This window comes from Puntigrus tetrazona, chromosome 6 (genome assembly GCF_018831695.1).
Source record: "Puntigrus tetrazona isolate hp1 chromosome 6, ASM1883169v1, whole genome shotgun sequence".
NCBI classification, from domain to species: Eukaryota; Metazoa; Chordata; class Actinopteri; order Cypriniformes; family Cyprinidae; genus Puntigrus; species Puntigrus tetrazona.
The window spans coordinates 11,764,806-11,791,099 of NC_056704.1; the positions used below are offsets into that span (position 1 = coordinate 11,764,806).

The following is a 26,294-nucleotide window of genomic DNA, read 5'->3' on the forward strand; positions in this document are numbered from 1 at the left end:
ATTAAACCAATATACACAAGACAGAATTTGTACAAATATTATTATATTATCTTTTATGTTTACATTTGAAATACTGTGCTTCCTGCATAAACCTGCCCCTGTTTGATTGTTTGATTGGCTGTAGCAGGTTGTATTAAATAGTTACCTTGTTTATTTTCTCAATTAAGAAAAAAGTTAATTCTCACGAAGAATATCAGAGGTGTTTTATTTCACAAAATATCCGTATCAAACCCTAACTTTGCTAAACTTTGCCCAAACTTTTTTTGTTTGTTTTTTTTTTTCCATTTAAGACGTCAAATCTCCTGCAGCCCTCCTGCAAAGATCTATTATATGAGTTCAGAAGGTTTGGAAAATAGCGCACGGATCGCAAGAAGTACTTTTATTACATTACGTTTCAAAGCAAAAGCAAGTTTATACGGATTTGGGGAAAAAAAAAAAGCAAGTCTGATCAAATGAAGACAATTTTCATTTCTGAGTTAACTCTCCCAGTTTGACCTTGAATGAACCATTTCAGCTGAAAGCGCATCCCTCTGCGTTCTGCACCAGAAAGTACAATAAACCGAAAATATTTTTAGACAAACACTTGCGATTTGCGTGATCCTTAACCAACATCAGAGAGCGGTGAACATACAAATGCCACTTTAAACTTGGAATGATTGAACGATTCCCTTTAAATAGGGTGTGTGTGTGTGTGTGTGTGTGTGTGTGTGTGTGTGTACAACGTGAGTACAGAATAATGCACCAAAACAGGACGAGTAACCCTAGGGTTCACATTAGATGAATCAGCCACCACACACATCATTAGTGTAAAAGGGTCTTTAGGACAGCTCTCGTTACACAGAAACACAAATGCATTGAAAGCCGACTATTGTCCTTCTCTCTCCCCTTTTTAAAGCTCAGAGCATAATTTAGAGCAAAATACACACAACTGTCTGGTTCCACATAGACATAACCTATATAATATATACACAAGAGGATATAAGCAAGCTACATCTGTATAGCGACAGAGGAGAAAAAAAAGAACTGACTGTTGTTTTCACATTCTGAACCTCAATGCCCCATGACAATTCCTCCAAATTACTCAGCTCGAGTGTTACAGAGCTCCATTCATGACTAATTCATTAACATCCCAAAAATTCCACATTCCAAGAGCCACTAATGACCTTTGAAAGGTCTTCTTTCAAACAATATGAACTGATGCACATAAAGATGGGACAAACATTCTTGTGCAAGAGAGAAAGCTACAGCTTCTGTTTATGGTTTTATTTTATTCAAATGTGCCGTAGGCGACATTAAAAGGAACGGCACTCGAAAAAATGCCTTATTAGCTGACGGATCTCACTGAAATGGGTTACCTGACAGCCCAAGGCTTTGTTAAAAATAATAATAATAATAATAATAATAATAATAATGAGGTGGGGGGCATATTCTTTGCTCAGCCTATCAGAAGGCTTGGATGCACTATCCATCATTTTGCACGTTTAGAGGGCAGCATAGAAAACGGGACACTGAGAGTAAGTCAGCTGGAGTGGATCATTCAAGTTAAGCATCATTCAGCTGTATGTTTGTAGGGTGTTTTTTTGGAAAGAGGTCTAGCTTTCAGCTTCCAACTCAGTCTCTGATATCTAATGACAACTAAAGTGGCACTAGCACCTCTAAATGCCCTCTCCTTTTTAGTCCAACTGTGAGGACCCCGTCAGTTCAATTCAAATAGAAATTCTTTCATCATGAAGTTGAAATGCTTCAATTGTTTAAAAAAAAAAAAAATAGGCATTTCTCAAAATATCTCGTTTTATGTTATGTTTGGAATGCTTTGGAAAGACAAATGGCAGTTTATTTTTGGGTGCACCATCCCTGCAACAGGATATGTACAGTTGAACGTGAATAAAAGAAAGGACAAAAGGCAAAGATGAGGGAAGAAGAGGGAGAATGTCTATACAGAGTGAAGCGATGAAGTCTGACAAAAGTGACTGCAGATTTATTCTGCAAATCTACCTGCACAATGCCTGTTGGTAGTTCAAGGTAATCGTGGAATGGCATAGTTTGTGTATAATACCAAAGCAATTTCGTTTCTATCAAACAAAGCCGTTACAGATGAATTACCCACTGATTATTTTTATTTCTCTAAATCATTTTGATGAATAAAGGGGCAAACAATATGGGTTCATTGGCTTTCATTATATAGACAGAATACACTTCTGTTCCACAAGAAAAAAAAAAAGGTTGGGAACAATATGAGGGTGAGTATGGAGCAATGTGTCTGAATCAGAGATCAGAGAGACACGAGATTTTGTGGGCAAGGATGTCAAATGAAGAGGTTCACATATAGTTCAACTCTTGCAGCGAACAGTAGACTATTCAGTGACAACCGTGGAGCTCGGTCCAATCAAGCTGTTAAACATTAGAAAACAATCATATCCTTGACCACAGCAGTTGAATGAACAGAGATGGGAAACGGTCTAATTTCTGCTGCAGCAAATCATCCTGTTCTCTTCAAATGTACCTTGGTTTCCACAAATATTAGGTAGCACAACATTTTATAACAACAGTAAATATTTCCTGAGCATCAAATCAGTATTAGAATGATTTCTGAAGGATCGTGTGACTCTGAAGACTTAAGTAATGAAAATTCAGCCTTCAAATCACTGACATAGGAAAAGGCATATATACACACACACACACACACACACACACACACACACAATCACAAAACTATAGCTACTGGCAGCAGTCCGACGGACCGTCAGCACACATAGGAGACTGTGGCAATAAACAACTTCAAAAAGTATTGTCCCTCAGTTACAACCAAAGCAAGAAAGATCAAAAGAAACTAAAATTTACCTCAAGAAAGAACACTATGTACTCCACGAGACAAAATATTCCCTCGGACATTTCAAATTTCCATAAAACCTATTTACTTAAAATCCTGCCCTGCAACAACGCACGCAAAACTAATTGCGAGGTAATCATCTGGTAACTGCGGCAATGGTTCTACTTCCTGCATGCAAAGAAGAAAACAAAATGAAGAAAACTATTTTCAGGCATCGGGGAATTTAGCGTCGCTACAGTACAATACTGTACTGTGATTACATTATCGCCTTAAAAACGAAAAAAAGACAACTGTATGAGGGGCATTTTTTTATTAATATCGGAAAAATAATAACATTATAAAATAACATATGAAGCAAAACCAAGAGGCAAAAATATTTGATAACATATTTTTATTATTATTAAATAAAATGTACAAAAATGTTTTTTTCAGCAAAGAGATTCAATGTTATTAAGATTCTAGGCACTGGAGACTTCCTTTTAAGTCAAACCCATTACCCTGTATCGCATTCATGCCAAAATCAATAATACAACAAATGATTTGTCCTAATTACAAATGACGCCGGTTGAAAAACAAGAGTGCTAGAACGCATTTCGGTGCTTTAGAGGAAACATACCTTAGAAGAAACTGTGAGTGCAGGCGCATGCAGCACTGCTTTGATGTTCCTTTCATCACATCTCAATGCGGCCCACCATCTAGTTAACTGTCCTACCCTACCTAGACGCTAACCGTAAGTGAATACAGAGGAATGTTCATACAGTATTAGCAGACAAGCAGAGCAGGCGGGAAGATACAGAGTTCACAAAAACTCTGTCAGAAACCATAAATCACCGAAGAGCCATCATACTTCACAGTTCTGCTTTGCTAGAGCTTCCATCCTACTTAACTGCTCTAAAGCAAACGGGCCTTCGAATCTACCTACACAGCGCTGCAGACGCTCAATGAGATTTCAAAAGGCTCAAATCCGTGGACAAAGAGCGGGTCAAGATTCGGTGGCTGAACCTACATTTCAGAACACTCAAACTAAAGATTGTCGGCATGGAAACCACTCAAATTCATCTTTACCGGTGCAATAACTCCGCTCTTGAGTCAAGGTCTACAAAATTACTTAGTAATTTTTAGCTGCTTTCAAAACTATTTGCAGATGTTATTATTTTCCTCATGTTGATTTTTTCCCTGGGCTCTTAAAGTGTTAGTTCGTCTAAAAATCCAATCGATCACCCCCATATTGTTCACAACGATTTCCACGGTTTGAAAAAGAAATTAAGATGCATTAAAACGAAACCTTAGAGACTTCTGTCCCTCTACTGAAGTAAAAGAAAAGCGTTCTGAAGACTTCATGCGGTGAACAGACACGAGCTTCCGTTTACCATTCAAAGTTAAATTGTGAATTAACGACCTTCAGAGGATTTTGATTAAACGGCTTGAAAAGTGGTGAACTATGCCTTTAAGTATTAAACTTCTGGATTTTTAGCTCTAATCAAAATTTGCTTTGATCATTTGATGCTGCTGTTTTGTACATTTCATACTGACTTTATACTCACGCTCTCAAAGTGAACCAAGATTCAGATCATTCATATCAGAATTATATCACAATGATTCAAAAATATTTGCAATAATGATATTTATGACGATACACAAAAAATGAATCAATAAAAATACGGAACAATGCCTTGTTGGTGATTGCACTTAATAAATGCTGCTGCCAGCCAGCTGCAAACACAATGACGGGCATTTTCCATTTTCCATTAATGACAGGCTACCTACTTCAGAGTGGAAATAAGGTCTATTGTCATAAGGTGAAAGAAGCAGCGCTATAGTGTAATAGTAGTAAGTGTTGGGCAAGTTACTTTAAAAAAAAAAAAAAAAAAAAAAATTGTAATTGGTAACTTCTCACAAAAAAAAAAAAAAAAAAAAAAAAAAAAGTTAAAATGTGTCAAATAACTTGGATGCCTCCAATATTGAATGCTGAATAAAAGAAATGGACACTACATGGAATAAATTATTATTTTTTTACAAATTATACACCAATACAAGACCATTTAAAAATACTTATTCGGCGCTGAACATTAACATTCTAGCAGAGATACCAACAAAGAACAATTAAGACCCCCTTCTTGAGATCTTGCAGCCCTGCTGAGCAGAAGGAAAGTCTTTCAAAACATTAGAGAAGATTATAGATCCAAATTAGAACAGTGTGTGAATATTAAAATAAGTCTAAACGGAGCCGTTGCAATTATCGTTGCGATTATTATTTTTTTCTTTTGTGCTTTTTTTTTGTTGTTGACAGCAGCAGTTTTATAAATTATTCTCATTATTAACTTGGTAGGATGCACGTATCGCATTGTTACATGCATTGTTGAAAAAAAAAACGAAAGTTGCTGAGCGACTGACGAGCGCAGATTTTTCTTACAGTGTGGACTGTGAACGCTGGCGCAGCGAGCTCGTGCAATGCTGTTCTAACAGCCGGCAGTTCATGAAAGTATAACGTTTGGCTGTGTATTTGTTTAAGGCCATTTCACTATTTTAATCATCATATAGTAGGCTATTAACCAGCAACAACCAACCCTTCCTCTTCTCACGGAAGACACGCAAAGCAAAAATTGTACTGGTATCATCATGGACGGTACAATATGACACACCCCTAATTCATATTGTAATAAACTGGGTGAAGCGACATTCAGTCATTTGCAATTGTTTCAAGACAGAGCAAGAAATGATGAGAAGGATAGTAGGGGAGCAGGATCAAGAAATGTCACAAGCAGGACTCCCTATCACATTAACAGCATGAGCATCTGTTGAAGATCTGGCACATTTGGTGACATCAAAGTATTGAAAAAATAAGACTTGGCTAGATCAATAAGTCACTAGAGCAAAAGTATAACTCCATATCTAGAGTTAAAGACCCTAATTATAGAGCTTGTGTCAGACTGTCCAACAAAGTACAGCTCCAACCAGCTTTAAAACACCTGTCCTTAAGTTTCAAGTAATCCTGAAGACCTTGATTAGCTGCTTGAGGTGTGTTTTTTAATTAGGGTTGGGGCTAAACAGTGCTATGTTGATAGCAGCAACTTGTCTCAAAAGCTTGTAGATGGATAAGTCTCAAAGTCTCAAAACAAACAAACAAGGCGTGTTCTTCCAACAGTGGCTTATTCGAGGAACACCATGACCTGAGCTGGTTATTATTTCTGTTGGTTATCAGATTCTGACACACGCGAGAGTGTGAACATCATGCTAATGGATGCTGTACAGTGTGACACCTAGGCAGTGTTGCAGACCTCATAGAGGCTGTGTGAAAAACTAATTGCACAGGTTTTATATGAAGGAAGAAGACACTGCAGGGTTTAGACTTTGCAGGAACACTTTCCAGTCCAACACTAGTGGATCTACTCATTATTTCCAGTTTGGATAAAAATATCTGTATCGCTTCTTAAATGTGTGTTCTACACACTGTGTACTACATACTGTCACACTACGCACTACACACTCTACTGTCCAGTTCAGGGTCTCCAACCCTCACCTGCACCTTCTAATCAACGTCTTCAGGGTTCTTAAAAGAAAAAGAAAAGACAAATGTGTATTGAAGCAGTATAAGAACTTAAGTCTGCAGGAAGTTCGCACTCCAGGAGCAGGGTCAGAGATCCCTGGCCTACTTTCTACACATTAAGAGGAATTAGAAGTAGTTTCAGTCAAAGTTAATATGCAATAAATTCAGTACCATTAGAATTTCTAAATTTCAACTGTTGTATAAAATATCATAAAAACTCAAATTTGAAAACAACAGGCATTAACTTATAAATGTCAGTGAGGTATAAGAAATTTGCCTGAAAAATGATATATAATATATAATAAATATTTGCAAAAACAAACAAAAAAAAAAAAAAAAACTGAGCAACATTTAAAATAGTTCACAAACTGCCGAAGATTGTGTTAGAACACAATGAAACTATATAGGATAGTAATGTGCTAGAGAAAGCCAAAATTTCTAAACAAAATAAAAATACACAAATAAGTAATTCTCAAACTGCTTTGTGAACTACATAAATGCCAAACACCGCATGTTTCACTAGAGTAAATAAAAACTAAATATGCCACCACTGATACATCACTCCACTATAATAATATTTCCTTATTTCTTACCTCTAATTGGTGAAAAAAACAGGTTTACTCTAGAAGTGTAGCAAAACCAAGCCGCCTGGACCAATTATCTGCGTGGTGTGCCACAGAAACAGCAGTTGCGACTAGCTGGATGAAAATATATTATTATTATTAACAGAATTATGATGAAATTCATGCAACTGAACCACATCCGTGTTTGTTTTCATCATTCTAACCAATAGGTCCAGCAGCCGATCCTGATTAACTAGTGTTCACAACCTTGACCCACACGTGGCCTCGATACTCAGCAAAAAAAAAAAAGTCAAAATATGAAATCCAGAGTGTTCTTCGTAGGGCAGAATTTAAGATGAAGGGCATGAAGGATCTCACTTTGATCTCAGCATGTAGAGATGAAGCCATCCACATAAAGCTGGAGGAGATGAAAGTCACATCAAAGTCACAAGACTTATCATCAGGTTTCCCTAATGCAGTCCTTCAGAATATGAGCCTTTCACAGTTACTATTGATAGATAAAAAAAAAAAAAAAATACTGTCAAAAAGCCATCAATAGTTTACTTGGATTACACAAACGCTTGAGAAGAGTGAAGATAGCGGCCAGACTTCCCTTTCTGTGCCAAGGCGGCATTCAGGTGTGAGAGTCTGATGAATAATTCATGACGATCCTTCTGCCGTAATGATTCAGCACAACAACTTTCACCCTCTCCTCGCCGTGTGTAGAAGTTACAGCACCAGCCAAAGTGAGAAATTCTTCACAGACTGGCTCCGGGAAGGAGTTTAGGTTTGAGATCGTCTCTCTCTCTCGCTGCCAGATCAATACCTCTCACAACAGACAGCTGTTACACAGTAGCGGTCGCATCGGCTTTTCTGTGGGATTGCTGATATGATGTCTGTAAAAAAAAATGGCTGAGATTTATATTCAAATCCTGGAAGTAAGAAGTCTATCAATCACAAAATTGGGAAAAAAACTGAATTGTTCACCGATGCTTGTACATGACACAATGCATTTTTACGTTTCCGGTTCGTATTAACACCAATGTTTGGTACAAAAGTTTGACGTGACGCTCGCGTGCTTCCAGAAAAAGAAAGAGGCACTAAATAGAAAGAAAAAAATAAATAAAAGCAATACTGAAACTGGATTCTTCTTTGTTGGAAATCCAAAAATAGAGAACAATCTAGAAATACTTAATTGCTTTTTCTGAAATATTGCTAATCTTCATCGCTCAAAATGTAAAGAAATATTTGCTGTAGCCACAGCAAATGAAGGTTTCTTCTTTTTGTCTAAATGGTTTTAATGAAGAACCTTTAACATCTCTAGAACCTGTTTCACAAAAGGTTCTTTGTGGCGAAAGAAGGTTCTTCAGATTATAAAAATGTTTTTTTTTCTATTGAAAGAATGTGAAGAACCTTTTAAGTAACTACTTTTAAGAGTACCACTCTTATTTTGTGGAAACAATGATCAAAAGTAAAGAACAGTAACCAGGAAGATGATTACAACAACATTTTTGGAGGGTTACAGTTGTCAAAAATTAGTAGGAAGTTTAGAGGCCTCTGTATGAATGACTTTGAAAAGAGTGCTTTCATTTTAAAATACTCCCTTAAATGTTAGAGACAGGTAGAGGTTGCATTCACTCATGACTGTATGTCTGATCTAATACATAAGTATTCTCATGTTCTGCCTCAAACAGCAGTTTCTCTTTGCTGGACTGTGATATGAACAGTGTACAAAGTAACATCAGTACCAATTGTATTGTGGACGTGAATAGCACGGTATGTTAAACAGTGCAAACGGAGATCTATCGCTACAATATGCATCACATTACTAAACATGCTTCATCGTTTTCTAAAGCCTCAGTTTTCACAGTACAGACTACAATGAGAAACAGCATTTTTTCAACGTAAACATTTTCCTCCACAAAAACTGTGTTCTTGGTGTGGATGGAAGGTCGAAACTGAAAGGACAAGATGCGTTTTCAAACAAAACTGTGTGAGCGTGGACAAGGCCTTGGAGGTGCCCACCAGCAATCTCAGTGAAAATTGGAGGAAGGCTTCGGTTAAATAGGATTTGTCATATGTGACCTTGGACCACAAAACCAATCATAAGGGTCAATTTTGTAAAATTGAGATTTTTACATCACCTGAAAGCTGAAAAAACAAGCTTTATATATATATATATATATATATATATATATATATATATATATATATATATATATATATATATATATATATATATATTTTTTTTTTTTTCCCAAACACATACACACATTGAAATATATATATATATATATATATATATATATATATATTTTATATATATATATATATATATATATATATATATATATATATATATATATATATATATAAAATTTTAATATGACGGAAACTGTATTTAGCGGACTGTTTATTCCGAATGGAAAAATAAAACCATAAATTTAGAGCAAATCATAAACTAGTAGCAAAAAAGTCCTAAAATCATGACTTCCTGAAAACTAGGACAAAATGCAAATGAAAGGTGTAGCCACTGGCGAAGCAAGCATGGCTCTAATATTAATGTAATAAATGTACTTGTGGTTTAGAGCATGCAAACAAAACGCTCTGATGAACTTCATTTTTGCTAGCAATCGGCAGCAGATGCCTTCTGTCTAGGAGCGAAGCATCAGATAGCTCTGGAAGGTAACAATCAATCATCTGAGTAAATTATTCGGGTCACATCATTCCTTGATGTGCTTCAAAGCATTAGCCGAAAATTGTTTTATAAATATCTTTACATACATTGTATAAATGCTGGTGGAAATACTAAGATCTTGGTTTTCCCCATCAATCATTAAAAAACAGGCATAAAAATATACTTCTGAATGATTTCAGTCAAGTTCTTCTCTGAAGAAACAAGCTATTGACAAAACATTTTTTACTTATTTCATAAAGTTAAAAAAAAAATCTATCAACTTACAAATTTTTTAAATACAATTAAAAAAAGTACAAACTGTCCATTTCCCTATTCAGCCTATCTCATGGTAATACATTTTTAATTATGTTGGGCCTAAAAACCACCATCCTGACGCAGACCCAAATGACAGGTTCAGCATTACTACTAGAATCCTCCGATTGTCCATTACTACATGTGTGTACGGTCCACTTGCTCTCCTCCGACAACAGAAGCGTGATCAGTGGACCGTGTGAGGCTGCAGACGTGAGAGGGCGGCTGGAGTGATGTGTGGGCAGTGACGGAGAAGTGGACGTTTGCAAGAACATAGCCACACATTAAAAGAGCCTCTGGCACGGGGCACCAGGACGGCTGAGCGAGACGAGAATGGAAATGAATGATCTCGGGCGAGCGCTATTCTTGGGTCAGCACTGCTGCTATTAATATTCAGCTATTCTCATTTAGCGATATTAAGGATAATTAATTTCAGCCCTGAAAGAGACTCAGAATTTCCTTATGGGAGCTGATAAGTGGACTGCAGCTGTGAAAAGGTTTAAAAGATTGTATTAAATGAAACTCTGGGCCGCAGGAAAACATACGCAGTGCAAGAATGGAAAAAAATAAATAAATAAAATCTTTAGGTTGCAGGTGAAACCTCTGGTGTTGAGGAGTTGAGGCAATGATCCAGGCAGACCGGGTTATTTGTCGCTAGGGTTGGGCGATATGATCACTTGTCATAACCGCCATATTGCCAGACTGTGAGATCGCTGAAACACGGCATTATCATGTTAAATTTAAAACAGCTAACTCGTATATTTGGACACAGCAGTGATACGTCTCTATTAGGACAGCGTGCCCTACTGTGATGAGGCTCAAGTTTTAAACATTAATAAAAACTAATCCACAAAGACATCTGGTACTGTCAATATCTCTGACTGTCGTTGATGCACAATGCTATCGTCTATCGACACAACCCTATTCGTCATCGATTCGATTAATCTAAAAGCAAGACCTCTAGGGCACAATTAAACAAAGGGAGTGAATATATTCGGTTCAAATACCACGAACACAAATGCAAAATAGGGCATGAACTATTCAAATTTCTACACATTTGATAATTTTTCAGACCCAGTTTTGTATTTGTAACCGTGGTATTATTTGAATGGCTCTAATGAGTTTTAAAAATGGGGCGCTCAAGTTTTCTTAAAGTCTGGGTAAATGCAATGCCAAACATAAACCTAAGAAAAGAAAATTATTTTCAGTCATAGTCTTGTCATTTAGTTTTAGTCATCTGAATGGTTGTAGATTTGGGCTCGTCTTAGTTGACTAAAATATAAGAAAATATAAGTAATTTAATCGACTGAAATCTAATGGAGTTAATTTAATTGTAATGCATTATATATAGAGAGAGAGAAAAATATAATTGCTATGACACCCAACACGTTTCAATTTATCTTAAAATTAAATAAAAACAAGAATGTGGGTTGTTTCTCAATTTCAAAAACGCAGAGAACGGGCTTAAAACTTCATTAAAATTGAGCAAAACAAAACGTTAAATGAGCGAGTTTAAAGCTTACAGGTTTTTTTACACCGGCCAACCGCAGTGTCTTCTGGGATTTCTAATGGTTCGATCCTTTCTACACTTGATGCATCCTCGATATCAAGAACACATTCGGGAACTTGCGTGCGTCCTCTGAACTTGTATTCTTGAGAACTGGAACGGAACTTTGATGGTATGAAATCATGACATAGAACAAGAACACAAGATCGCTGAAGAACAAATATATAATCGTCATATGAAGGCCTAGGTAATCATATTAAACAATGATTATACAGGCCTATGCATTCTTTATAACAACTTATAATGCATTATAATCCTCTTCATTCTTTCAAGTATGCGTTTACATCTACTGAACCCATAACCAAGTGTGTTTATATTAATTCTCATCAAAACAGACAATTTGACATATTTCTGTGTATTCAGGTGCAACAAGACACAAAGGAGAACCGAAAGCTGACTTTCACATTGCCACACTTTTCTATTTTACCGCGTGTGTGATCAGCTGGAGCTTGGCCAAACGAATAACAGAACATTATAAAAGCATGCTCGCGCGTTTGAGATACAGATCATCGCTTGGATCTCATTACGTTTATTTATCGAAGGCATCTTTCGACATGGATCCAATTTAACCACTTTTGCATCTTCGCACATTATAAATGTCAGTCAACAAAGTGGAGGTTCCCATCATCCTCAACCAACTGTCCACCTTAAGCACAAATTTACCATTTAATAATAGTTTGCCCCATGGTTGTGCAAAGAAACATTTAGATAACGCATTTAAAAGAACCATTTAAATAACGCGAGCCATCCTGTAGCTAAAATTCTGACAGCAAGCAGAGATCTACGGCGTACCCTGCAAACTGTCAAAGATGTGCACTTCCAGTGTAGACAGCTCAGTTGAATATAATGAGAGCCATTAAGTTCTGAAGAGCCTGGTGCAAACACATTGTGACTGTAGGTAGTTTACAGTTGCCAGGCAACATTTCAATGCGATGCATTATTGAAGAGTTTAACATCTTTTGGTTTAACCCCAAGTTTCATAATGCAAAACATCTTTTTTCGCAAATACCAATATGAAGAAAAAAAGATATCTCTTTGTTATGCTCGCATATGAAAAAAAATCAAGTACACTGGAAGCAGAAAACCAATTCCAAAAAACAAAAAAGGTGCACGTTTCCTTGGAATGGCCCAGAAAAGTTTTTTTCCCTCGGAGCTGCAGTCTTTGTGATAAAGCTGAGGCGAAGTCTCTGTGGAACAATAGACTAGAGTTCACAGTAAAATGAGAGGCAGCTGTCAATCATCCATTCCCTTTTTAGCTCTCTACCCTCAGTAAACACAGCTTTGCCAAGGAGACCCGCAGGTTGAGCAGGGAATCCACTACAGAACAAGAGGCATTCCGCTCTTTGGATAAAGGGGAGGAGCAGAGAGGGAAGCGAGTTGGAAAATCTATTCAGCTGTTCCCACACTGGGCTCTATGGGTTTCCTGCTTTCAGATTTGGTCTCTGAGTGGCTACAACCCACTTCTTTCAAAAGGGATTTCTATTCAGAAAGAGGTGGGGAGGAGAGGGGGGCACATATTGGCAGACGGCATAATACAAAAATTAGAAAGTGACCTTTTATCCTACATGCTCCGTCCAAGCCAAAAAATGCGAACTGAATATTCATTGCATGCGATCTACTCTTCCAAGGCCTCGGAAGACACCGAAAGCCTTTTAAATGTATGCCTGTGACCACTGTTATAAACGGAGGACGCCGAAAGGGTTAGTTCACCCAAAAATCCAATTACCCAGCCTTAACATTGTTCCAAACCCATAAGACCTTCATTCATCTTTGAAACACAAATGAAGATTTTTTCTTAATTAAACCTGAGAGATTTCTGTCCCTCGACTGATAGTCTGAACACCCAAAACTTTGATGCTTCAAAAAGGACAAAAAAAAAAAAAAAAAAAAAGTCTCTTTTCGAAGCCGTTCAAGTAGTACTCAATGCAAATAAGCCATCCACATTTAGTTTTTCACATGAGGTTTAGCAGTGGATAAAAATAAAATTGATACTACAATAAAAGACTCAAACAACAGGAACAAAGTTGTTCTTGAGACTCGTTTAATTTCTACCAATTTCATATATAAACAAACATAACGAATATAACAAAGGATGCACCAATACAATACTGTCAATAACTAGTTTGTGGTAGATGACCAATACATGGCTAATATAAAAGTTCTATACTACTGTGTCTAAATGAATTCAAAATAAAACAGGCATTCATTTGAGTTACTTTAACATTATATTTAGTTTTTAAATATATGTTCATGAACAAATAACAGCACCCGAGCAAAACATACAGGTCTGGAAAAAAAATATAACTTGTATGAGAGTAAAATGTGTAAAGGAAACTAGGAAAGTGGGTCATAGAATCAATAACACACTAAAACTTATTCAGTCTATGCCTCTATAAACTACAAAATGTTATTCCAACATAAACTCATTTTTCAATGTCAAAAGTTCTAGATATATATTCAGAGTATACATTAAGACCCAGACACACCAAGAAAATAACCATGAGAATGACAACTATGAGAATATATATAACTACAAAAAAATATATATATATATATATATATATATATATATATATATATATATATATATATATATATAGATCCTTCTTTGATGTAGATGATTATTCTCTTAAAGTTAGAGAGTGTTATAATTTTGAAACTCTTCCTTTGCAATTACGTGGCTAAACAGCAAGATTATTTTTGAGATACTGTTTTTTTTGAGATGCTGTTTTTTTTTTTTTTTTTTTTTTTAATGGGTCAATTAACATTATGGCGACTGTAAAGACAAATTGTATCCCAACAGATGAATACATCTATACCAAAAAGATGCACCCTCTCCCTGGCAGGATCTCTGAATCATTTTAAGTGATATCAGGTTCAGGTAGGCACTTACAGAAACATAATTGCTTGTGTGCAGGTGAACAAAGTGCAGGTAACTTCTCAACCAATTTAGCAGTTCCCATGGCAATGGAGTGCCAGCGGCTTGCAGGATAATCTCTAGGAAATGGAGTTGACCCCTGTATGTATTATATTTCTTGGAAGATGCCTGTAAGCAATATGTGAAAAGCTGTATGGAACAGATTTCCAGCTAGAACACACACAAACAAAGACTGCTGCGTGGAGATTCTGTCATAGTGGGTTTTTGGACATCATGAAAAGAGAAACAGAACTTTCAAATAATGCGAAAAACTACCAAAAATAATATCTAAAAAACAATGATTATTTGTTATTTTATTAAAACAAAAGTAATTTTGTAAAACTTTTTATTTATAAATTTTAATGGATACTGAATAAAGAGCCAAAAAAACTAAATTGGACAGAATGTATATTAATTTTGATAACAGTTATATTAATAAACACTCTACAATAGGGTTCATTAGTTAACTACTATATTTAACATGATGAGATAATTCACTTATTGGATTAATATTAATCGTAACATTCGTCAATGCATTATTAAAATAAACAGTTATGATTGTTACAAGTTAATGCTAAGGGTCGACCGATTACTGGCGCAGATATTAAGGATGGTTATGATTATTGTATTGGTTATTTCTAAAACCGATTTGCTAATAAAATCATTTGAATTCGGCTCCGACGCAGCTGTCTCCGCCCACCACGTATCTGATTGGTTGGGAGTCACGAGTCTGACTAATCAACTCAAAGGCTGAAGGCACTCGAACAGAGGAGCTGCGGCAGTGAACAGCCGTCTCTCAAAAGGAAGTCATTCGCAGACGTGGCTTGTGTCGCAGGAAATCACAATCCTCCAAGTTGTACCTTAATGTTAAATCAATGATTTCTGCGATGCAGAATCCAGTCATATAAATGGAATTTACTGTATAATGCGAACAGAATTGGTCAAAGTTTGGATGAGTCAGTCCAGGTTGGGTCGACGCACCTAAATTTACTTCAGTCGTGCTATGGACTAGTCTCTATAAACATTAAGCAACAAACAGGCTATTTAAATATAACAACATCCCCAGAACTGCTCTCAAAGTCACTTCATGAGCATTTGACCGTTTCATTTGAGTAAAACTATCGCCATATCGTATACATAGGCTACAGAACCCCTCAAAATAAAAGTGAGAATATTACTGCGGCGCAGTAGAATATGTACTAGTACTACAATTATTAAACGTTTTGTTGAGAATTATCACACAATATGCCATTTCCTCCATGGTTTAACTGTATTATTAAACTCATGTCAAAAAATAACTCCTTTGAGTAAAAGATAAATGTATTTATGTCTTCATTTGCGCTGTACTGTAAATATAAACTAATGGAAATGTGTAGTGCCACATAGGCCAAGGTCATTACTTCACACCTGTGCTCTCATAAATCTGCACAAAGAAGCGAGCAAGTGACAACATCCGCATTTCAGCCTACAATACATGACACGAATGTCAGAAGCAAAAAAAATGGACAAACTGATCACAGAAATGAGAATTACTGACAAACAACCATTCACTGCTGTCTCTGACGATCTTTAAAGGACTCGTGGTTGTGGCAGAACCACGATATGCACTAAAGTGAGAAGTGTTATCGTACTGAGAAGCTGCCAGTGATCTACGAATGGGTTGTAAGTAAGATAAAAACCTTGGTCCGGCCAGGAAAAGCTGGCTGCTCGCTCTCCTTTCCAACAGACTTCTGGTCAGTATCAACAGAGTCAACGACGAGCCTAACATACCAGTTCATTGAGAACGAATGGAACAGAAGACAGTGCGTTTTAAACACAAGAGTAATGCACGGATCCCATACTGGGGAGTACATCAAAGACACATTCCTGCACATGAAGTAATGGAAAATTAATAAAGACCATACAGTTTTGTCCTTCACAATGGTGCAAACATAGTGAAAAGCTTGAGGCTTGCTGATATTCCCAACCTTTGCTGCACAGCACATTCATTGCAGTTGGTGGTGAATGATGGTTCGGCCAGCCAAAGAGCTGTGATAGATGTGACTGCCATGCTAAAGAAATGTGTCACTCACTTCCAAAATGGCTCTGCTTCCTGCACCGCAACCTGGTAGAAAGTTCTTGTCAGAGCTCGTTATTATTAATCGGTGCATTTGATCTGTAATAATCGGTATCGGCCCTGGAAAACACAACGATCAACCCCTAGTGAATGCACTCTGAATGAACATGAACTAACCGTGAACAACTGTACTATCATTAAGACAGATTACTAAATACTGTAATAAATGCATTGTTCAAGTTATTTAACGCATTAACTAACGGAAGCTTATTGCTACCTTAATATTAAATCGCAATGCGTTATTTTAATCCTTTTCCATGAAAACAGGAACAAGTATAGGCCTGTCGGTGAGCTATCTGAGCGGACTCTGCTTTCTGAGTTTTGTCTTTTGAGCAGACTTTAAACATAAGCGTTAGGCTGCTATACGAGCAGAAGCATGTTTTTCTCTTTCGGCAAAAAAACCCCCAAAAATGCCATTTTTGGCGACCAAAATTTCAGTGCAATTATTCCAACAAATGGTATAGGCCTATGTACACCAAGAATAAAACTCAACACGTTAAGGGCTATGGGAAAACAAAGTAACTTTTTTTAAAAGATAATAGTTACATAACAGACTACACATTTTAACTTAATCGAAAAGCAAATGCAACTAATGCATAGTTTCCCATCAAATCACATAATGACACCTCTTGAATCCAAAGACAAGGTGTTGCAAGAGTCTGTACACAAGACAGAAAACCAAGCCAGACAAAAAGAAAAAAACTGCATCTAGTCAGACATCACGGGGCCCATTTCCAATTCTATGAGTATGACATGAAAAAAAAAAAAAAACAGCTGAGAGGTGCTGCCGTGATGACAAACAGAATAAATCACTCCATTTAAAAGTCATCAGAGCAAGGTCTCCAATTTAGAGAGCTCCGCTACCAGCCAGTCACCCCGGGCACACGGACAGCAACTGTGTCCACCTCAGTCCTGAAAGAGATTCCAGTAGCTGACATGGGAATGAATCACCTGCTAACAAGGACATCCAATTCTGCTGTCTGTTAAAAGTTAACTGCTATCACTGCGGAAAGAGACCTTTTGACAAAATGCCAGCTGTTAAGTGAAAAGTGTTTTCTATCGGCAATACAAACCTGTATAATTAAAGCTTGGCTTGATAAAAAGTACAAAGAAAATCTTCTTAAAAAGGTCAAGTGAGCATACCGGCCACCGGCGTCACCGAACATTACTGCAAAAGTAAGGAAAAAGAACTCATTCTGAAATGACCCATAATAACTAATAAATACATAATAAAGTGAGAGTTCACCAAAAAGAAAAAAAAATGACTCGCCCTCAAGCATTCCCACATCAAACCAAACAATTTCAAAGTTGAAACAAACAGCATTCGTTATATAGTATCTCTCGATCAACCGACTTTCGATCAATTTAATGCGGTCTTGCTGAATCAAACGATTCGTTTCTTTCAATAACATCTATTTTATACACCATGCCTGCTGCTCCGCACCTCCAAATGCATTTTTAACAATCTGGTGAACTATTCGCTCGGCATATCCAAGTGATTATGCCCCGTATCATTGGCATCAAATTGATTTCAGATATTCAAGTCTTTCATCTCTCTGCCAAAAGCGCAACATTAGGAGAATTTTTACGACGGGCAACGTGGGCTCTTTAAAGCGGAGCTATTCTTGTCACACTGCATGCAGGCTTCTGCTTATTTCTCTTTGTGAGCTGCACAGCTGGTAGTGGAATGAGAATAAACTGATGTTGTATAATCTATGGCATAAGAAAAAAAAAAAAAAAAAACCAATAAGGGGCCTGTTGGCAGTGGCTGAACACCAGATTTATAGCTTGACAGTGATGCTTGTAACTTAGTGGAGTGGGAGGCAAAGCTAAGGGTTTTCCATCTTCTAATGAACCATGTCATGTGAGACAACCTAATAAGCATAGTGCGGAGTCTATAAATTCAAAGCCTGCACAGGGCAAATCAGATTTCACTCCTCTGTCAGCCCTGGCATCCTAAGCCTCAACAAACGTCCATCACGGGGTTAGAACGGCAGCGTTGCTTTCAATTTAATTAACTCTCCACTTCATGGTCTTATGATTAATATTTTCCTCATCCATAATGCAAAAACTGGGCTCAATGCTAAATACGACGCCATCGTTTGCACCGGTAACTGAGAGTGGCATGTTTATTCATTTATTTTAAAGGTGCCACTATATGGAAATGCCGCCTGTCATGCCATTGGCTTTGATGGGATTCCATTATGCCTATATATGCGTGCATTGTTTATTTCGAGAGCAAGTAATCAGGTTATTCCGCAACAACGCATCCAGATGTTTTCAAGCCTCCGGGATTCTTTATTATAAAAAACATGCATTTATTTATTTGCTTACTTGCATAAATAGATATTTTCATACATCTCTGCACAACTACGCAGCATAAACCGCTTCGAGAAACGTCTAAATGAAGCTTCCCCTCTCTAAATCTTCAATGACTTCCGCATACCTGTAACTCGACTCCTACCCACCTTTTTAGTGTCAGATTAAATAAATGGACTCTTTTCAGCCGTTCTGCTGCGCCGATGTGTGAACGCACCTAGACTGCAGAAAACGGTCATGGGTCGCCGGAGGACGCGTGTGAAAACACACCAGTTTCATCCGGCTCACAAGGCACATTCGCTGCAGGTGTACGGCTTGTACGGCAGATCAATTATTTTTGCACCATTTAGGACACACACAGAAAGCTTCGGACATTAAAACGATCCATGCAAGAAACAGCGATACAGTCAAACAGAAATAGTTCACCAATGAAAGAATGTTTGCATCTACTTGGTCCAACTATTTCTAAGCCACAATGCACGCTTTTATTGGCCTTCTACTGTATTTTCTAATATACAGCAGTCACAGTAAAAGAATGGCAAATGCGAGTCATCTTAGGTGTGAACCAAACACAGATTTGCTTTGCAAAGTTAAAGCATGAGCTTGATGGATCTCAGGCCGCATGGTCATGACGCAAATCATGCAGACTCCATCCTGAGCTGTTCAAAAACTTCCAGGATGAGGACCAACTCGAGGCAACCTTTAGGAGGCTATAACATTCATAAGCTCAAGACAAGAAAGACAAGACAGAGCTCCAATCAGCATTCGTAGAGTTCACTTCAGCTAAAGGCTGTTATGTGTCTAATAACCTCTCACCTGTCTCACACACTAAGCGTTATGGCGAGTATAAACGTGTAAGCTGATTAAAAACAAAAGCAGATTGGCGAGTAAAATCGGATCAGCGAAAGAGTTTGAATGTGTTAAGTACCGAGTGCTGTATTTATTCCATTAAAATAACTTTTCTAGTTTTTTTTTATTGTTGTTATTACAAATAAAAGGACCGTTTACCCAAAAATAAAAACGATGTCATTACCTATCCTCACATTTTGAAGCACGTCTTTTCTTATCAATGACAAAAACTCGTCAAACCTCAACAGAACGCATTCAGAAGTACAAAAGTCAAGACTTATATTCCAAGTCTCCTGGAAACAAAACAAAACTGATATCACGATTCACCGAAAAGCTAGTTTTTCGCCGTTACTCCACTGAGACAGATGTTGAAAATAAAAACATTTTGTATATACGTTATTTTAAACAATAGCTTTAAAATACTTTATTTTTGCTTTAAATCAAACGCTTGTAATATTGTGACTCACCTTGCAGCTGTTCATGGTGTATATATAACTGCTTAAAGATTTTTAATAAAAAAAAAAAAATAATATATATATATATATATATATATATATATATATATATATATATATATATATATATATATATATATATATATTATAATATATGTGTGTGTGAAATAGGGATGCTGAAACAGTATGTAGACATCACTGCACTATTATGGTTTGACTCTATTATAGAGGTGAAGATTATAAATAAAATATCAGTCTGTCCCACACAAACCTATCAGATGGCTTCAGATGACATGAAGCATAATGCATGAGGACTATTTTTATTTTATATCACTGGTGATTCCACTTACTATCCATGTCAACGCACCGCAGCAGCATTCTTCTAAATCTCTCCTTTGTCGTGTTACACAGAAGAGACGCATGACGAGTCGATCAAGTCTGGACTGGCATGAAGGAAACTACAGAATCTAATTTCCATTTGCGGGTGAACTATTAGCTGATTACTTATAAGTTGAACGCAGATTCGGTGGTCTTACATCACTCTCCTTCCTAACGTCTCGCAACGGTGTTGCAAAAAAAAAAAAAAAAAAACAACAGCAGCAGACCACCTCAAACCCTGTGAGCTGCCCACCTAAAGAGCGTTTCTGTCCGCAGGCGCGTTTCAACCGATCCTATTAAGAACCGAACGTGCGCGAGGTCCAAAAAAAGGCTTTCTGGGGAAGGCGGGCAGCTCGCTGATGTTTAACACAGAACCGCAGTCTTACCCAGCTTTGCCCGAGACTCTTCCAGCTTCTGAATCTGGTTCTCGATAAACAGCATCGCCACTCCAAACGCCATAACAGCCAGCAGCTGGAACTTGGGTGGCATCATGATCCTCAGGAGCCCCATCAAAGTACCGGATGATTATCTACATGTCATGCCGTAAAATGTGAACGAGAAGCTCGGATCGATCCGTTACTGGAGCAGTAATATCGACTCCGGACAGATGATCTCGTTTAAGCGTAGAGAACACAGTAAAGTTACGGATGTTGTAACCGAATACATCAGCGCGAGCAAAGGCATTTCAGACGCTCATCTGCTGGCTGAAGGTGGTGCTCTGTTAAGACCGGGGACGCCTGACTCTCGGTCTCTTATAGTTGTTGCACATCAGCGCGGCTCCGAGCGTCCACTGCTCTCCTGCGTCACTCAACGCTGGGATTTTATTCCTCCGCGGACTCCGACGCAGCGAGCGGAAAAGGACGGAGCTTAAAGCGCCATCTATCGGGTCGGAGATCGACGTCGCACTCGGTGATAGACTTGGCTGGCGTTGCTGGATCTCCTCGGGATTGCCACAAGCGCACCTTGCCTTGTTAATGTTCACGAGTTAAATACAGGGCCGGAGTCTGAGGCTGAGTTTTATTGTAAAAAAAACAAAAAGTGCAATGCATCGGATAGCGGCAGACTACCCCTTTTTCCCCACCGTGAACAGGCAAAAACTGTAACTGTACAATTTAAAGTATTTTGTCGAATAATTACGTTTCACTGTAGTTATCGGTACAAGGCAACGCATTTGAGTTTTATCAGAATTAGATTAATGTCAAGCAGGCCAATGTTCATGATCACAAGGAACAACCTGTGTTCTGGAGAATGATGCATCCAGACACAAGAAGCTCCACGTTTATGTACATATTATGCTGTTTATAGAATTTTTTGCATTGTTTTAGTGTATTGCCGTGACGGTGTTTTCTGTTTCTTGTGAATCACTATTATATATTATATATATTTTTACTGGGTGTTATTTGAATCTTTTGGGGCATGTACGTTCCTGTGAAACTCACTGTCAAGTTCAGTGATTTATTTGTAATTACACAGATTTATATTTGTAATTATTAAATACAGATTTACATAAAACATTTACTTCGTTTGAAAAAAATATTATTAATGCCTCTGAGTATTTGTTGTAAAAATGGCTAATATATTTTCTAGTCATGTTATGTGTGTGTGTGTGTGTGTGTGTGTGTGTGTGTGTGTGTGTGTGTGTGTGTGTGTGTGTGTGTGTGTTTTAAGATTAACATGAACTTTTTAATTAAATTGTTGATATTGCAGACAGTTTGGGGCACAGTCTACATCAGTTGCCAAACATTTTAATATAAGTTCTCTATGAAACTCCCTGAAGATTTATATAGCTACATAAAAATGATTGCAGTTTATTTTTTTTGTTTGTCTTTTTATTAATAATTCTTACCTGTGGATTTATGCTTGATATTTCAAACATTCCACCACTGGAATCATGTATAGACGCGTATAAAACCAACTGTATCTGCTGTGCCAAGTGTTGCCAACTCACAGCACATATAGAGGCATGGAGGAATCCAACAGTGCGTGAAATTGCCACCAATCATATCATCTGGATTTGGCTTCAGCTTAAAATAACTCCTCTTACCGTCTGTCACACAGCAGGTGTAGAGCCGTATCATCATGTACTGTATGTACGACTCTCATCTTTCTGCGGCACTGGCAATAGTATATACTGCACAAACTGTAGTATATGATGCATATTGAAACAGCCAATAGATTTTTGCGCCTATATGTTCAGACTGTGATGCATCTTAGAAAGAATATATACCCACTGGTTGCACAGGCCTACGTAAGCTATTACGTGCTCGAAAGTCACTTATGTTCGAACAGAGTTCAGTGAATCTATCGAGTTTATTGGACCGCGGTTTCATAAAGTGAGACGCATTCAGTGCTTCATTCAAGTGCTCGCAATTCTTTGTGTCTCAGGTCAATGTTAGAAGATAACAAAGAGAGCCGGTACGTCTCAAACAGACCGACCCGCAGACACAAAGCTTTAGACTTTCCAATGACGCAAGCAGATGAATATAGATTTTTTTTTTCCACGTGGCTTCATTCAGGGATAAATGATCGGTCCCCGTTGAAAGAAGCACATTTTTGAGCATTACTTATTTACTGTGTGAAACTATGAAATGCGCGCAGCTCCTTGAACCTCTCTTAATCCACCACAACCCGCCGTTTCCAAAAAAAATCAATACCGCTTCCCTCAGTGCTCAGTGCTGATAAGAACAGCTTCTGAATCACCCAAAGTTATTTAATGCATTTTGGCAATTTTATATTCATTTTTATTTCCAAACACCATGAAAGACAAATGCTTTCTCATTTACATTTTTTCAAAAAAAAAAAAAGTTTGGAACGGCTTCATTTTAGCCCTGTCTGACGTTTTTTTCTTTTTCATTGCAATCTGCTTAATAAGAAGGCTTTTTCCGGACTTTCTTTTTTCCTGCTTACAGTTTAACCGAAAAAGCAGAGACTCTAGGCCTTCGTGACGGCAGAGCAGACGAATGCTGTTTTATCCGCTTGCTCTTCGAGTCGCTGATTTGCTTCGCCCATTTTAACGTGCGCTTTTTCACTAATTGTTGCATTTGTTTTAAAATACATTTAAGCGCTTTCAAATGTCTCATTATAAAGAATTACCCCTGCGGCAGTGGAGAAAAACCCCTATTTAAATTCTAAAGGTTTAATTATCTTCACAACACAGCATGCAGAAATAACCAGCGAAGGGTGAAACCTCTTTTCCTTCCGGGTAATGTCTTAAGAAAGTAAATAAATAGAAAAATGAGATGCTTATATGAATTTGTAGAATAATTGCTTTTGATAAAGCAGACTGCAAGACAATATTCTTTACAACCAAATGTTTCTTCAGTAGTCTTTCCATGCAGTGGAGCCGATACAATACAAGGTCGATACATTCTCATGAGATTATTTGCGATCCATTGCTCGCCGTCACCTTGTATTGTTAAGCTTCTGTGTAACTGACTTAAAGTATGAAGTGCTATTTTCTAATATTTTCTCCTCTTGTGAGTTAAATGACATCGTCTCTCATTCACTGTGGGAAATCGGAGGTCTGCGGTTAAAAACATTACTCGCGGAGAAAGGAGTGAAACTATAAGGCGCAGAGGAGGCAACCTTAAAAGGATTACAACACTAATCAGCAGCAAGGCATCTGTTAAGGCAGTGAGAATACTCGTATTAGCAGCTAATTAACAATGCATTAATCGTGCCCAGACATCCTTTATTAACCTCTTGTACTATAACTCAAAACTAGTAATTAATAATAAATGCTTTGGCCTAAATGCTGATTTATTAATAGCACTGGAAAAAAGAGAAAAGTTCAGTATATGGCTTTTTCTATTAAAAGTGTTTTGCATAAGAGAGAGCCCGTGGGAAATATTTTATAGGAGCTTATTTTATGACAAGTGATGTAATCAAAACGACCTCAGGTTCATACATCACTAATGTAAGCAGGACACAATGTATTATATGCCTTTTTAGATGTATTATATGCCAGTTTTTTAACAGCTATAATCTGATTCCTTTGTTTTGGGGATATAATTCCTAATAAAATGACAGCCAGTCGCTGTTTGAGAAAACAAGCACTGATGCTTTTGACTCACCTAACCGATATAAAGCCGTACTTCACCGTGTGACGGCCACCTCTTTTCTCCCCCTATGCATTTTTGCGTTCCCCGTTACTTTGACTCTGAGCTCATAGGAAACAGAATCCCAGGCTGATGGATTGTTGTGAAAAGGAGGCACTACCGACAGTGAAGCTGTTAGGACTGTGTGAGAACAGAGCTGGGGAGAGAGTCACTTCAGGCAAGTCAAGCACCTCATTAAACAGACAGTGAAGGATGAACTTGCTCCTCAGAAGTGGCCAGAGCAGTCAAGCAGAGAGCACCGATGAGATTTAAACATCTCTTACAGAGAATCTGTAAAATGTACAGAAATTAATTGATGAGTGACACGTGAAGTTGATTTATATAGCAGTGTTTGTCCGTTCTTGCACAATCATAAACTGCTTTGTTTATAACTGTTGCTGCTAGCCTATTGATTTAAAACCATTAAACATACAGTGGTCCATAACACAGTAATTTAAATACAAGTTTATTGCATGTTTTGGGAAAGCATGCTAAGACTTGAAACAGTGAAATAGGACAGCATTGTAATTTTAATAATAATTTTTAATAATAATTTATCTTGTATTTGTATATATATATATATATATATATATATATATATATATATATATATATATACATATATATATATATACATATAGGATTTGTGGCGCCATCATGTGTTCCATTGCATCATTGCATGGCAGTTTCTGTATTGTTTTTGTAAATTCAAGTTTTCAATTCAATCTCTATTCGTTTTTAAATTAAATTAAATTGAATTTAAATTGATTTTATTTCTCAACTTTTTAGTAGAGGACAAGGAATATAAAAAATTAAATAAATTAATAAATAATTATTTTACTCTGTGGCTATTCAGTTTTGTTTTAAAACAGAATATCAGGTTATACACTCTTACCAGGGAACCAGGGACCAGGGAAAACATTACAGGTGTTCATATTTCATGCTGGTGGAATGTAAGGTTGTAAATACTGCTTCAAAATGCCCAAAAAGAAACAGAACCAAGAGACAAATGGAAATGGAAAATAAGCAATTTATTAAAAACTGCATTTAAACTCAAACAGGCTGTTAATCGGCTGATCAAAGGTTTAAGAAAAAACCTTAGCGTTAAAAAGTTAAAATATGCACAAAAGTATGTCATTGTTCTTCAGGCAGTAACATTGTCATGATTTCCTGATGGCAAAGGCAAAAAGTCTTTCTGTCTTTGAGTGGGACTGGATTGTTGAGGCGCTCATTTTACAATTCCTAAAAGATCCTGAGAGTGATGGGACGAAAACCTAGCTGTGGTTGTAGAACCAGAAAGGTCAGTGGAACACGCAGGGTGGTCCAAAAGAGCAACCTTATTCTCCTGGAAAAACTAGAGTTGTCCTGTTGAAAGACCCAGTCATTACTGCTCAGTTGAGGTCCTCAGTCGAGAGGGATGCCCCTGCATGTCCACATAGCCCATCGCCGGCTGACGCCCCTCCACCACCTGAAGACCCATTATCCCATTGAAGGAAAATCACCCCAGGTCGTGATGGATCCTCCTCCACTGTGCCGTGTAGAGAACATCTTCAGTGGGATCTCTTTATCATGCCCGTAACGTTGAATCTTACGGTTATCGGGCTGCAGTCAGCATCAGTAAGGGCCAGTAATGTGGGTGGAGGATCAGCCTGTGTCTTCATGAACAA

General features: G+C 37.4%; 1 protein-coding gene across 1 annotated transcript in view; it reads right to left on the reverse strand.

The window, feature by feature from the left end:
* The window catches only part of hs2st1b (heparan sulfate 2-O-sulfotransferase 1b), a 51,347-nt gene extending 29,990 nt beyond the window's left edge, over positions 1-21,357 (reverse strand). Inside the window, exon 1 of the mRNA XM_043242737.1 lies at positions 20,917-21,357. Coding sequence (XP_043098672.1) covers positions 20,917-21,040 — 124 coding nt within the window. The 5' untranslated portion in view covers positions 21,041-21,357. The remainder of the gene's footprint in view (positions 1-20,916) is intronic.
* Positions 21,358-26,294: the final 4,937 nt, after the last annotated feature.